At 39.6% G+C, this 13,937-nt stretch overlaps 1 protein-coding gene across 8 annotated transcripts in view; it reads right to left on the bottom strand.

The window, feature by feature from the left end:
* SYNE2 (spectrin repeat containing nuclear envelope protein 2) overlaps nt 1–13,937 on the bottom strand; it is a 296,778-nt gene that overhangs the window by 242,671 nt on the left and 40,170 nt on the right. For all 8 annotated transcript variants that reach the window (XM_023627878.2, XM_023627880.2, XM_023627881.2 and 5 more), the window contains exon 2: nt 8,290–8,419. In XM_023627878.2, coding sequence (XP_023483646.1) covers nt 8,290–8,368 — 79 coding nt within the window. In that variant the 5' untranslated portion in view covers nt 8,369–8,419. The remainder of the gene's footprint in view (nt 1–8,289; nt 8,420–13,937) is intronic.

Here is a 13,937-nt window from a genome sequence, read left to right as displayed (position 1 = left end):
CTCATTAAGCCATGCTATGGTAGCGTCCCACATACAAAATAGAGGAAGATTGACACGGACGTTAGCTCAGGGACAACGTTCCTCAAGCAAAAAGAGGAAGATTGGCAACAGATGTTCGCTCGGGGCCAATCTTCCTCACCCAAAAAAAAAAGTCTGGAAGTTATGCCAAGAAAACATTCAGAGAGGCAGACAGAGATACACAGCAGAACTAGTTCCCACTATTCATCATCCTACTTAACTGAAGACAAGGCCAACAATTCCAATGTTTTGGGAAGATCTTAAATGTTTCTCACATTTGAGAAGAGCTGTTTGTGTGGTGTATTTTTGAGCCAGGTGCCCTGCATCTTCTAGTATCTCTCCGCTGATGTGACTGGTAGTCCCTTGTGCAGTAAAGACTGAAAAGACCAAGGTATGACCAGTGAGTGCTGCTCCATCCCAGAGGCACACAGCAATTGTGTGTGGCTACTCTTCCACCATTTTCTTCCTATACCCATTGAACGGGCATCACTGCACAGACAGTCAAGGACCAGGAGAGATTATTCACCCAGAATCTCATGTCTTTCCTCCAACCATATACACATTTAGAACTTTGAACATCCCATCTCTCTGATAAATCATTCATATCCTTTTATCTACCATTTTTAAATGACTCTAAAAATACCTGGTAGTAGTAAACCTCAGTTCCCTACACATTGAGAACCACAAACAAGTTACCTGTTACCAAAATTTCCCAAATGTTTTAGAAAAATAGAGCCATTCAGAGAAACTGTAAACAGCAACACTGAAATCAGAAGAGGAAAGAAATCTCTTGAAGAGGCACATTTAGAATCACCTCCAGTTTTTAGCGTGTAGAACCACACACTAAACCCACCAATAGGTATACATTAATCTCTTATAGTGACTTCTTACTTTCCTGTTTTCAAGGAAAAATAATTTGAAATTTTATTTTTTCCTTATATACTACTTTAAACTCTGAATAATTACACCCCCTCCAGACACACACACACACATACACAAAGCCCAGAAAATCTTGTATCTCTCATGGGGCTAATTAAAATGGATTTCGATTTCTATAAGGAATGAATGAGATCTTTGTTAACCTACTTTAACAGGACTCTAAATGACCCTGGATTTATCTTGCCCTAGTTTTCAAAATGTAACTGACCCAGAATAAAGTAAGCTTATCCCCAAACTCCTGGCAAAGACAGAACCAAAGTTCCCAGAAGCAAAAACTGTATATACAACCTAAGGGAAAAAAATTGTTTTTCCCTAAAAAACACTGTACACTGCAAACACTACTGTTTGTAGAGCTTATTGCATTTTTTGTTTAATTGGGATATTTTTAGGCTCATAAAGGTTTACAATATCAAGGCAAAGAATCTCCCAAGAAAGCACAGCAAAAGACATTGACAGCTACTATGATATCAGGAACTTTCTGGAAGCTTTTGTGTTGGAACAGTACGGCACTGACAGCCAGAGAAGGACAATAACTTGATTATTTCCTCTGAGTGTAATAATCACCTAATTAGCCAAAAAAGTAAAAATCACCTAATCACTCAGAGATGATTTGCTTTTATTCCTAACAAGCAAGCAGTCTGAATTGGTTAGAGTAGCAAAAATACTGCCTCCTGGGACATGTCATTTTCTTACTCTTCATTCATCATTTCCATCAAAATTCCACACTGAGGATGTGGCTGCAACAGGATGGAAATTCCACCCAGGAGGTCTTTCATTAATCCTGTTCCTCTTTCTCAGACTTCACACGGTTTTGTTCACTCCCTGTCATAAGGCAGAACAGAATTTCTCTCAGAAACAGGACACGAAAGCACTGCTGAGCCTCCAAGAGCCCTCGACACACCGCACTGCCTCACGTCTAAAGACAGCCATGTCTCCATCCTATCGGCTGACTTTCCTGTACACTGAACAGTTCTTCTAATTCAGGGGACTTTATAGATTTGTAATATTGGAATGGCCACTCATTTATTCGTTACACAGTTTACTGAAAGCCTAAAATAGGTCAGAAACTTCATCGGCAATAAAGACACAGGAGTATCTTAGGCAGGGCAACTGACACACACTTGGAGGAACTCAGAAGGCTGATTAAAGCAAGTGGGGTCCAAAAACGATACGAAACTCAAGGATAAGGCACAATTACAGGGGGGTCAGCAAGAAGACAATCTCCAGGGAGGTTCTTACTAAAATGTTCGATGTTTACAGCAACAGGAATATATAACCTTGCAAACAATATGTAGAGTATATTTTTCTTCACTTCCTAGAACTGAAATACGAAAAGATATTCCAGACAATATTTTCAGTCATATTTTGATGGAATTTGTATGCTGGATACCAAAGTTAGGAACATGACCCTGTGTACTTAAGGATTTCACCTCGTCTCCTAAGAATGATGAGATCTGCATCCCAGGTCTTTCTCATGACATCGAAAGCACACCTGGACCACACACGTCCTAATGGTGTGCAATCTATTCACCTTTATACCCTTAACACCCAGCCCCCTGCATGTGGTTGGCATTCCAATATAAATACACAAATGTATTTACTGAACAACTGAATAAAATTAAGCATTACAGCAAATTATTATGCTTTAATGTAACACATTGAACGTGAGTAATTTCTCATGTTACTAAAAATAATACATAAATCAAAAGCCTCCCTTCAGGTGGACACTCAGTAAATAACAAATAAATTTCAGCAGAGGAAAAACCTAACTACAGGGACTCACATTTCACCACTGAACCCCACCAAGTAATGGTACCTACCCAGAAGACGCACGGAGTTTTTTAATCTTTTAAAATATGTCATCTAGATGATAACAGCACTAAATAAAATATACGAGCACTGTTTGAAATGGCACAGTAACTAGACTGCACGTGGTTTTATCCAGGTTCATGTAGACAGCACCATTCACCCAAATTGTGGCAGGACTGCATGAAAGTTAACTCTTCATGTGACGGCAAAGATATCAGAACACACGCTCCTTCCTAGTTCTGTGTCTAATTAATGACAACACTCAGTATTCGAATGCTGCTTTTCTAAAGCATTAGTGGACTTCATTTTTGAACAAAATAATGTGTTTCTGTTATGTAAATTTCTGATTGTGTCCCTTTACGGCCAACAACCTGTTAAAAAGAAATAACTTAAATCTGAAATATATAGAGAAAGAATCCAAAACAATTCAAATTTGCCACAGCTATCATTTAAAATATCACAAGATGAGTCAGCCTGGTCAGTCAATTCCATCCATTATTAATTTGACTTTCAAATGGGTCCTGTGCCTGCATCACGCTTTCAATCTTTCCATCACATAAGAAATCCCCAAGAAAGACTTTCTTTGTAAACACTGTATTTTATCTACAATTCATTTGAAGCACATTCATATAAAATAATATTTATTATTTTTAATATCATTTATAATTGTTTAATTTGATAGTACTAAAATAGTGAAAACACACTAAATAAAAAGAAAATTAATAATTTGCGCATTATAGCTGTTGCCACTATTATCCTAAGCAGCTCAGCTTCTAACCCTTGAAGCCTCCCTACTTTGCTATCCATATTCAATAGCTGCAAAGTCCTCCTGAGCCTTCCCGGCTCACGGTTTTCACATCTGTCCCATACTTTCATCCTCACTGCTGTAACTCCAATCCGGGCAAACATTCCCCAACACCCAGTTGTTTGCAAAGCCTACACATTGGTTTCTCCAATTCCACTTTCTCACCCCTGTCAAGTCTTCTCATACCTCAAAGCCGCGTCATTCTCCTAAGGCCCAACTCTGACCTCTGACCAGGCACCCTCATCCTCAAGACCCAATAGCTACCCGCTGCCTAACAGCAAAATTCCGAAACTTCTTGGGTTTGAATTCAGCTCCCTCAAGGATCTTAATCACAGAAATACGTCTGAAGGGATTCCTACTTCGGTCTCACATTAAACTGAATGACAAAGAAAATCCCCTCCAACTTGAAAATTCTCTGATCCTTATCCAACTCTACTCCTTACTGTTTCCATAATCGTATGTATCTGATACTCGAAAGAATTGTTCCCTAAACATACCTTTCCCACCCGCAGAGCTTAGCAGGGATTCACTTCAGGCAAAATACACAGCTACCATTTTCTTAGGATAAAAGAGAAGGAAGCATCTATTATTTTGCCAAGTAACAAATCTAATGGAGGGGCCGGCCCCATGGCCGAGTGGTTAAGGTTGCGCGCTCCATTCGGCGGCCCAGGGTGTCGCTGGTTTGGATCCCGGGTGCAGACGTGGCTGAACCACCTGGCGAGCATGCCGGAAACACCTGCTCGACTCGCAGGACCCACGACTCGTCAGGTCACGCTGAGGCAGCGTCCCACATGCCACAACTAGAAGGATCCACAACTAAAATATACAACTATGTACTGGGGGGATTTGGGGAGAAAAAGCAGAAAAAAAAAAAAAGAAGATCAGCAACAGTTGTTAGCTCAGGTGCCAATCTTTAAAAAAAAAAAAAAAGAGGGGCTGGCCCCATGGCCGAGTGGTTGGGTTCACGCGCTCCGCTGCAGGCGGCCCAGTGTTTCGTTGGTTCGAATCCTGGGCGCGGACATGGCACTGCTCATCAAACCACGCTGAGGCAGCGTCCCACATACCACAACTAGAAGGACCCACAACGAAGAATATACAACTATGTACTGGGGGGCTTTGGGGAGAAAAAGGAAAAAAAGAAAATCTTTAAAAAAAAAAAAAAGAAATCCAATGAAAAGATTTAAAGAATACTATAGTGGACACCTTAGTAAAGCAAATAATTTTTTTAAACAGCCATTTATTCATCATTTTAATCATCTGATTTTTCATGGATCGAATTTATTTAGAATGTGGACCATCCATAGGAGTAAAAAAGGCACTAAACCAAAATAAATTCCATTTTTACATTAATCTGCTCAAATTCACAAGTGCCATTTCTTTCTCCTCCTAACAATCCAACCTTTTCAATGCATCCTCCTCACTAGACTCAGAGGATATAAATACCTCTCTACAAAAGGGCCCTCAAAATCCCTTCAAAAAGACATTTCCTCAAAGATCACAAAAAAGCTGAAAAGCTGAACAGAAAGAAAGACGAAGTCACCTGTTCACTGTCCTGCTCTATGAATTTCGGCCGAGCACTGCCTGGCTCCCGGCAGGCCCTGCACACATGACCTGTCTGTTTTCGTAGCATATCAATGATGAATCACCGCCTTTCAGTTCAGACACCTTAACCTTTTCTTGAGCCTATTATTCTGCGTCAGGGGATGGGCACCACCCGTCTCAGCTTAGGTAAGTTTTGGCTAAAATAAAGTCGGCATTGCAAGTTAAACAGGCCGTGCTGCTGCCTCTCCCTGCCTCTAAAAGATCCTGAAATGAAGAGACAAAAACACCTTCTTCCGAGCAGTGACCCTGAGCCTCTCATATCACATAAAATCTCTTTTCTCATATGACTCCAAGGATCATTAAGCACATGTGGATTTTGTGAAGTACGAGTCTGCTTACACAGCGTACGAAGCCAAATGCTTTTAAGATCATCGCCAACAGCCTGCAGTTCGGTAATAGCTAATGCACATAATATTATCTATCAATTTCTTTGTCCAAATAACTAATAATCCTGCCACGAAACCAAAAGTACTGTCAGAAATATGGACAAGTTCCTTCCGTCCTCCTCTCTCTCAGTTTTCTTCTCTCTTTCTTTCAACAACTTAGCCTGAAAGAATCATGATAAATCTGTTGATAACAATATAGAATTTAACCGGGGACTCTCGAATCTCATTTCACAGTTAAGCCTTCGTTCCACAATCATGGGAAGTTCTTGGCTGACACTCCTGAGGGTACCTGGCTGATGTGAGCAGCCTCTACCAGTGTCAAACCGACTACATCATAGTCCTGCCTTTCTACCTCTCCCCCTAGAGCAAGGCACACAGCACCACGTTCTTCTAAATACCTCACAGAGGAAACTCACTCCCACTGGTAGTACGTGTGACCTTTCCACACCAAACGCCCATACTCGTCTCCTATTGTAAAGCAGATTGCATAACCTAGTATAATTCAAAACATGCTATAAGAAACCACTCAGGTCTCAGTAATTTGCTAATTATTTTGAACTACTTATGACCTTGAGATCATGAACGTTACTTGAAGATGCCAGTCCATATTGTGATGTAAGTTTCCTATGGATTAAGTAGGATAAGGCTAAGACTGAAGCAGATTTTCCAGAGAAAGCTGTTAGGGAAATTCCCTCTTTCAAACTATTGGAATGTGTCAGAGGGGGTGTGGTGCAGTGGAAAGAAAACTATCCTCCAGCTCAAAACCCAGCTCCGCTGCTCATGAGCTGTGTGACTCTGGGACAGTGAGTCCATCTTCCTGAGCCATGGCTCCCTTCCAGGTGCTTGAAGATAAACTATGTACCTCACAATGTGGCTGTGAGGATCACATGAGACAATGGATAAAAGAGTGCCGTGTAAGCCAGAGCATGCTACATAAAAGTCTTGGAGCACACTCTGGAGTGGGGAAGAAAACATTGTTAAATATGATAACTACAAAACTATAAGTGCTAAAACAGTTACTATGGGAGGACCGAGGAGGGAACATGAATCTCAGCCAAAGGGAAAGCAGGGCTCAGGGAGGAGGCTGAGGCTGGCAGAGTTTCGGATGGGCACGGATGGACCAGGATAGTGAGCTGGAAGGGAGGCAGGAGGAACAACCTGAACAAAAACACACAAACAGGGGGGGATGGCCCCTTGGGAGCCATGGGGTTGGAGCACCGGGTGCTCATGGGATACGAGTGGAGAGAAGGGAGCGCCAGCCAGGAAGAGCCTGTGAGCCACACCAAGAAGTCGAGACTATCCCACATGTGATGGGAAGCCATTGAATAGAATTGTCAAGAAAAAAAACAGACTTTTAGTTTACATTTTTTTTGTATCCACCACGCAGTTTCCGCTCTAGCTGTAGCTCCCAAGAGAAATATTTTGACTGTAAATATATAAGAGGAAATTACGATGCATTTATTGAACTCCTACTCTGTCAGGCACTGTGCTAAGCCCTTGGCAAGCATTGTTGTTCATCTTCAAAACACAGGTGCAATACAGGCATTATCATCCATATTTTAAACGTGAGGAAACTGCAACTCAAAAAAGATTAAGTCTCTTGTCCAAATTCAAAGAACTAGTAAGTGGCAGAGCCAGCATGAGAAATCAGACTTACCCGACTATTGATTGATGCACTGGCTCCCTGACAGGGTTTAGGTTACGTGAGTTGCTACTCACACGCAACCAAAACTTCAGAGAAAAACAAGAATATTGAGTTTTTTCAGTTAAATGAAAATTTGATTCCAACTACCTATGAATATTGTATGACACTATAAAAAATGTACTTTCAGGGAATTTTTAAAATTCCTACCTCCAGTACTGCCTTCTCAACATATTACGTTTCTGAGTCTATACAAATCGCATGACATTTATTTTTAAAAGCCTGATACACATAGGTATAGTCTACTGCAATAACTATTGATCCCAAAGTCAAGAAGCGAATCATTCAAAATAGATTTTTAATTAAAAAGAAAATATCAAAAAAGAAAGTCATTTCAAGATCTTTATCATAAATAACTTAAAATCTATGGCTTCTAAGTAACATTCTAAGAATGATACATAATACTGTCCATAATATTAAAATTACTTTAAAATAGTTACATAAATATTTTCAAAGACTTGCCATAGCCTTATTTCTTCTACACTAGAGAAGCTTTACTCAGCTCCAAGACGTGCTTTATCAACAAAGGTGGAAAGCCTAGGGGCTAAGGAATTTTCAAAGTACAAAACAAATATTGCCAACTCCACAAGAAGCCTAAAACTTACTCTGCATAAATGCACATGATTCATATAATTGAAAGGTCACTCATAATACTACCACTTTTCCTTTCTATTAGGGCAAAATAAGGATGTACATTAAAAGAGGCTATGCAAAAAGATGGAAACTAAGTGCCAACAATGCAAATTATGGTTAACTATTTAAGTTTCACTGCAAATAAAATACATACACTCAGATGCCAAATTCCTTCCAGGTATTCCTTACTTTCCTAGAGAGCTGAGATAGCAATAAAGACATTTAAGTCTATTGAAAGGTTCTACAACTGGAAAAATACAGGTAGTTAGACACACGGACAAATAGATAGATAGACATTTCACCATAAGAGAGACAGAAAGCAACACGATTTGTGAATAGATGAGGGTCAGGTTTCCACACTTGCTCTAGGTGTCAGCCCACCCAATCTGAATTACCTTGCAGTGAAATATGGAGATCATCGATGCCCAAGGAAACCTGCTCATCTTCAGCGGGAAGCACAGGGGTAGACGCCATCCTTTGACTCAGTGGAGATTATATCATGTCCGTATCAGTTAAAGAAGTGAACTAAAAGTAAAAGGGAGAAATGCTCATTAGGAACTTTGCAGCTCCGTATTTCTAGCAAACACCCATTGCCAGAAAACAACAGCAACCAAAAACTGCCCTCCAAAAGCAGCAATTTTCTAGTGAGTGTTTGCGTGGTTCATGAGGAACAGAGTGACTACGCCTTCTTTTTTGAATAATAATCAAGATTTTGCCCTGTGACCTAAGCATGCTCTTTGGAGTTGCTGGCAGAACTCCAAAAGGGCGAGCATTGTGGTTCTGCACTAGTGATGAAAAGGAAAGCTATGCAATTAGACCCCATAACTTCTCTAGAGGAAGTAAAGTTGACGCAAACTGATATCTTGCGCGTTTGTGTGTATTTTACTGTTAACTTTCAACCTACAAGGATTTTCTTTAAAACTTTTTATTTAACTTAATTCTTTTTCTGCTCCATAAATGTTGCCATTTACTGGAAACAATAAGAGCTGAGTTGCATAGCTTGCAAAGCGAAACTAAAAAAATTGTATCAAAAAGAATGTTTGGAGGGATTACCTATTAGTTAAATTATCTTCCCAAGTATTTCTTTTTCCACCTACACATTTCTTTCTCTGTCCCCACTGTGACCCTAAAAGAATCCTTCCAGTAGGAGGAATTCTTACTTTGCAACTCTTAAAAAGCATTGCTTCATGTATGTATATATGCCACTGTTAGTATCCTGGGGGCTGAGAATAAAACATCAGCTTCTCCCAGATGAGGACTTTCATATCAAAATAGACCTAACCAAACATATAAAAACATAACATGTCTTAGAGGATAGAGGGATAGATAAATGTACAGATACGTGGTCAAGCAAGTATAGCAAAACATTAATGGTAGCATCTACATGTTGAGCAAATGGGTGTTCACTGTAAAATCTTTTAACTTTTCCATACGTTAGAAATTCCTCATAATAAAATGTTGGGGGGGGGGGACTAGAAAGTAAATAAACCTAAGGCCAAGAGCTAGATGCAATCATATTAGATATCCAATAGACCACTTTTTAAAAATGCAAAGATGAAAATCATTAAACAGTTAATGCTAGAGCCAGTCTTCAAATATCTTTCAATCCAGTCTTCCCCACTCTGTTATCATCTCAAACTCTTTTTATTATCTCCCCCATGGGTCACTCTTTGTAAACATTTTACCTACCAAATAAACTATGTTTATTAATTAATAATTAGTTTTAGCCTCTGAATTAAGATGAATCAGAGCCTGCCTGAGGTAACAGTTTACCGCACTGAATTGATAGAATTCTAACCAAAACAAAAAGCTGTTTGTTGGTTCAAGTGAGTCTGTGCAGCCGGATGATTGACAGAGGTACAAATGTCCTCAGCTTTTGATGTGTTGAGGACCTCCACTACCCCTTCCCATCCCCGGGGCTCCTGAATCCAAAATGAAGACAAAGCACTTCATGATGCCAGGAAGAAACACCGAATTCCAGAATGAAGGCAACCACTATTCCAGGCCAGGGTTACTTAACTAATGATAATAATAAGAATAGCAGCAAACACCTACAGAGCACTGACTATATACAAGCACTGGTCTGAGCACTTTGCATATATCACCTCATTTAATTTTTATAACTGTGTGAGATAGGTACTATAATTATCTCCATAGTTTAAAAGACAAAAGTGAGACACTCGAATGTCATATACAGTGGTCTAAGGACACATAGCTAATAAATGATGGAGCTAAGATTTGAATCCAAGTGCTTTTGGCTTCAGAGTCCATGCTCTTAACCAACACACGTTGGTACCTCATAGAGCTAGCCAAAACTTTGCCAGAATTCATTTATTCTTTCTTCCATTCATTTACTCAACAAGCATTTCTATGTGCTAAACCTTGCTCTCAAGGAATTCAATCTTCCGAGAATGACAGGTGAACACAATATTGAGTGAAATCTAAGAAGTGTATGTAGAAGGTGCTATGGAAGCAAAGGAGACAGTGTACCCTATCACTTGAAGCTGGAAATAGATGTGACTATCAGGAGTGTACTTATTATAAAAGAGTATTTCACTCCAAATAGTTCCATTAGCATTATTCAGATAATACTTTGAATTTAATGCAAATATCTCTGAAAACCATTCATTGCCATTCGATATTAATCAAATATAAGGTATCAGATGTAGAGGAAAGAATTTAGCTTTGCCTTTTTTATACTAACAATAAAAACAAAACAATAGACAATAAATGATAACCAGAGAAGCTAGAAATACTCCTGTTCTAGCCTGGTATGTGGGATTCACTATATTGTATATCAAAGCTGTTGGAAAAAAATTAGTATTAGTAAAAAAACACTAGAACTGAAGATAACTATTTGCCTGAGAGGTTTCTATTTTTAACAGTTAAAATTTATTAGCAAACAAATCAATAAAATATAATTTTTTATTTACTAAAGAATTTCCTAGCACTTCTAAAAAATGTCCATCAAAAGTAAAACTCAACTTTGAAGACTGAACCAATTGGAAGCGTTAGACTATCGAGCCAAATACTGTCTGGTTACAATTATTTATCAAAACATGCTACAGAGGTCATGAGGATCTGACTGAAGACAATTTATGACGACATTTCCAACACAAGAGTTCTTGGTGAGTAATCTCCAGAGAGGAATTTACTTGCCAAATAGGGCCCGTGAAAAACTGGAACAGAGTGGAGAGCCTTGAGAGATTTCTCAGGATCTGAATTGAGAAGCTAGAAACAGTATGAAAAACGAAGGCAGAAAGAGGAATGAGGGCTTGACCAAAACCTAAAACCACACTCTATCAACCAAAATCCCTGAGGGGCATCCTGTCACTTGTGTCCCAACTCCCCTGTGGGGAGCTCAAGAGCTGCCTCCTCAGGTAGAATTGCAGAGAAGAGCCATTCTCAGGCGCTCCTCACAGCTGTACTTTTCCGCTTCAAATAAAAGTGACACACGATTACGCAACAAACCCCAATTACTCTAGAATGAAACTAAATGAGACTATTCTTAAAAGTGAATAATGGACTCTCTTCAGGCATATAACCAAAGACTGGGCAAAGAATTAATGTAGTGGCATTAAAGAATCTAAGATCAGTGGAATCACATGGAATTGTGTTTTTAAAACTCACGCAAATTAAGATACATGCTTGTATAAATGGCATAAGGTATCTTGAAACGACTCTGGCTGGCTTATGCAAGATATCTTAATATGCTTTTGGTATCCCTAAAACCTCAAAACACTAAAGAATTTCCCCTTTTTCAAGTAACCTCAGCATTTACTTTGGATTAATATGATTAGAATTTTTTCAATTCAAAAATGAAATTTGAATAGAGATTATTTCTAATGAATGAAATTATGGGTGATTTTTATTTTCTCTCTTTTGCTTATCTGCATTTTTAAAATTTCAGTTGAATTTCTGCATATGCAGCATATTTCTGCTGCAATAAGAAAAATGTTTTTGCTTTTATTTTAACAAAATGTCAACAAAATGGGGAATGAAATATTATTTAGTTCAGGGTCAGTTCTCCAATTCACATTCTATGGAACCTGGATATCTGTATTTTCACTAGGAGAAAAATACTCTCTTGACACAAATAAAAATATTAGAAAAATTCTCTGAGTTTGCCAGAAATGTCTAGAGAAGACTCCTAAAAGCCTTTTTGGTAGCTCGAGTCTCTTATTTTCCCATTATTAGATAGCTTGCTAACAAGCCCTGTCAGTCTAGCCCTGGACACAGCACTGGAAAAATCACACGTCAATAGGGAGAAAGGGGCTTCAGTCTTATCTTCAAAGTTGATCAGAAGGTGTGGCATAGTGGATGTGGTAGCATTCAGAGAGTCTTTAACAGAGTAATTTCAAAGTCAGCATTTTCCCTGGGGTGCCTCTCTTGTTCTTTTTTCTGTTCTTCAGCTGCACCACGTTATTTATGGTCGGTCTACCGAGGAATTCTGAAGGATCTCTCTTCTGTCAGTTATCTTACAGAGCTGTTCCTAGCAAATGACAGTTATTAACTTTGATCTGCTTACAAGCTCACAGAAGAAAGTTGGGGACACATTTGCAACAAATTTCTTCATCTTTTTCCCATTAATTTTTCCTAACTCTATTATTACTTATCTTTTCATCATTTGTCCAGAAGCAGCTGGTACAAATTCCCAAACCAGGTGATGTTTTTGTTTTTGTTTTTGAGGAAGATTAGCCCTGAGCTAACATCCGTGTCCACCTTCCTCTACTTTATATGTGGGACGCCTGCCACAGCATGGCTTGATGAGCAGTGCTAGGTCCGTGCCCGGGACCCTGAGCAGCAAACCCCGGGCCGCTGAAGCAAGCACAGGAACTTAGCTGCTCCGCCACTCGGCTGGACCCCGAAACCAGCTGATTTTTAAGTTCCACTCTACTATCTCCTTTCAGGTACGTTATTTTTCTAATGACCACCACAAAATGCCAGAGCGATCAATCCCATCTGTTCACTACACTTTTGGAAAACAAACATGTAGCAATTGTCTGGATATGATACCGCTGCGCTTGCTACCTCACAGCGAAGCAGTGTCACTCACCAGACAATGCCAACTGAGCCTCTGAGCCACCCACTTCACCCTCCCCGACAGCGGCATTCTGAACGAAAGTAGCCACTTCCCCAGAAGAGGCTTCCGTTGGCCTTGACCCAGTCCCAAATGCTCTGAACTGCAGCGTCCACTGCTACAGAATGGGAGTGACAATACTAACAGGCAGTTGTGGAAATTCCAAGAAGAAGCACATGAAACTAAAAAACTACAGTAACAACTAAAATTTATTGAGTGCTTACTATATGGGAGGTGTACTATAGTAAATAAACTGTATTTACTATAATCTGTAAAATGAATTTTTCAGGATTATCCATTTCTTAATCAGCCAGTAAAAATTAAAAGCTAGTCACAATACTAAAATGAAGAGTACAAAAACTTAAGGATGAAAACTTCCAACACTACAAAATCTGATGTGTTGATCAGCACACATCTAGAAAGCATGCATTCAGGAGGTACTTATTTTTAATTGCCATCAGGGTATTGTAAGCTAGAAAGTCTGCCTTGCACCCCACACCCAAATTTTCTGAAGTTCATAATTCCCCCAGCAAAAATTCCCTGCCTTAGTTACCGCCATGTCATCAATCTCCCAAAAGGCCTGGAGAGATCTTTAAGTTATAAGTCCTGACAATGGTTTTATCCCCCCACATATATCCCTTCATTCTTTTTGTCATCCTCTCTCCCCATGACCCACTGTTTTGTTCTTAAATCGCTACCAAAGATTCCTGGCTTTCCTGTTAACTCCAGTTCCCCCCACCCCCATCTCTGAAGAATCCCTAAGAGGTTTGGGACATGGAGGCAAAAGATACTGCAGGAGCTGAGGATGAGACATATGTCTGAAAAAGAATGGAACTGAGTGTGTTGAAGATCAGAGCTGATAGCAAGATTTTAGATAAGTCTGCACAGCAACATTAGGACCCCAGCCCTCACCCACCCCACCTACTCCAACAGCACTGGTGGCCAGATTTCAGAGGATCCTTT

Source organism: Equus caballus, chromosome 24 (assembly GCF_041296265.1).
Source record: "Equus caballus isolate H_3958 breed thoroughbred chromosome 24, TB-T2T, whole genome shotgun sequence".
NCBI lineage: Eukaryota > Metazoa > Chordata > Mammalia > Perissodactyla > Equidae > Equus > Equus caballus.
The sequence above is the reverse complement of the archived record's forward strand: the minus strand, read 5'-3'. Positions and strand labels throughout refer to the sequence as shown.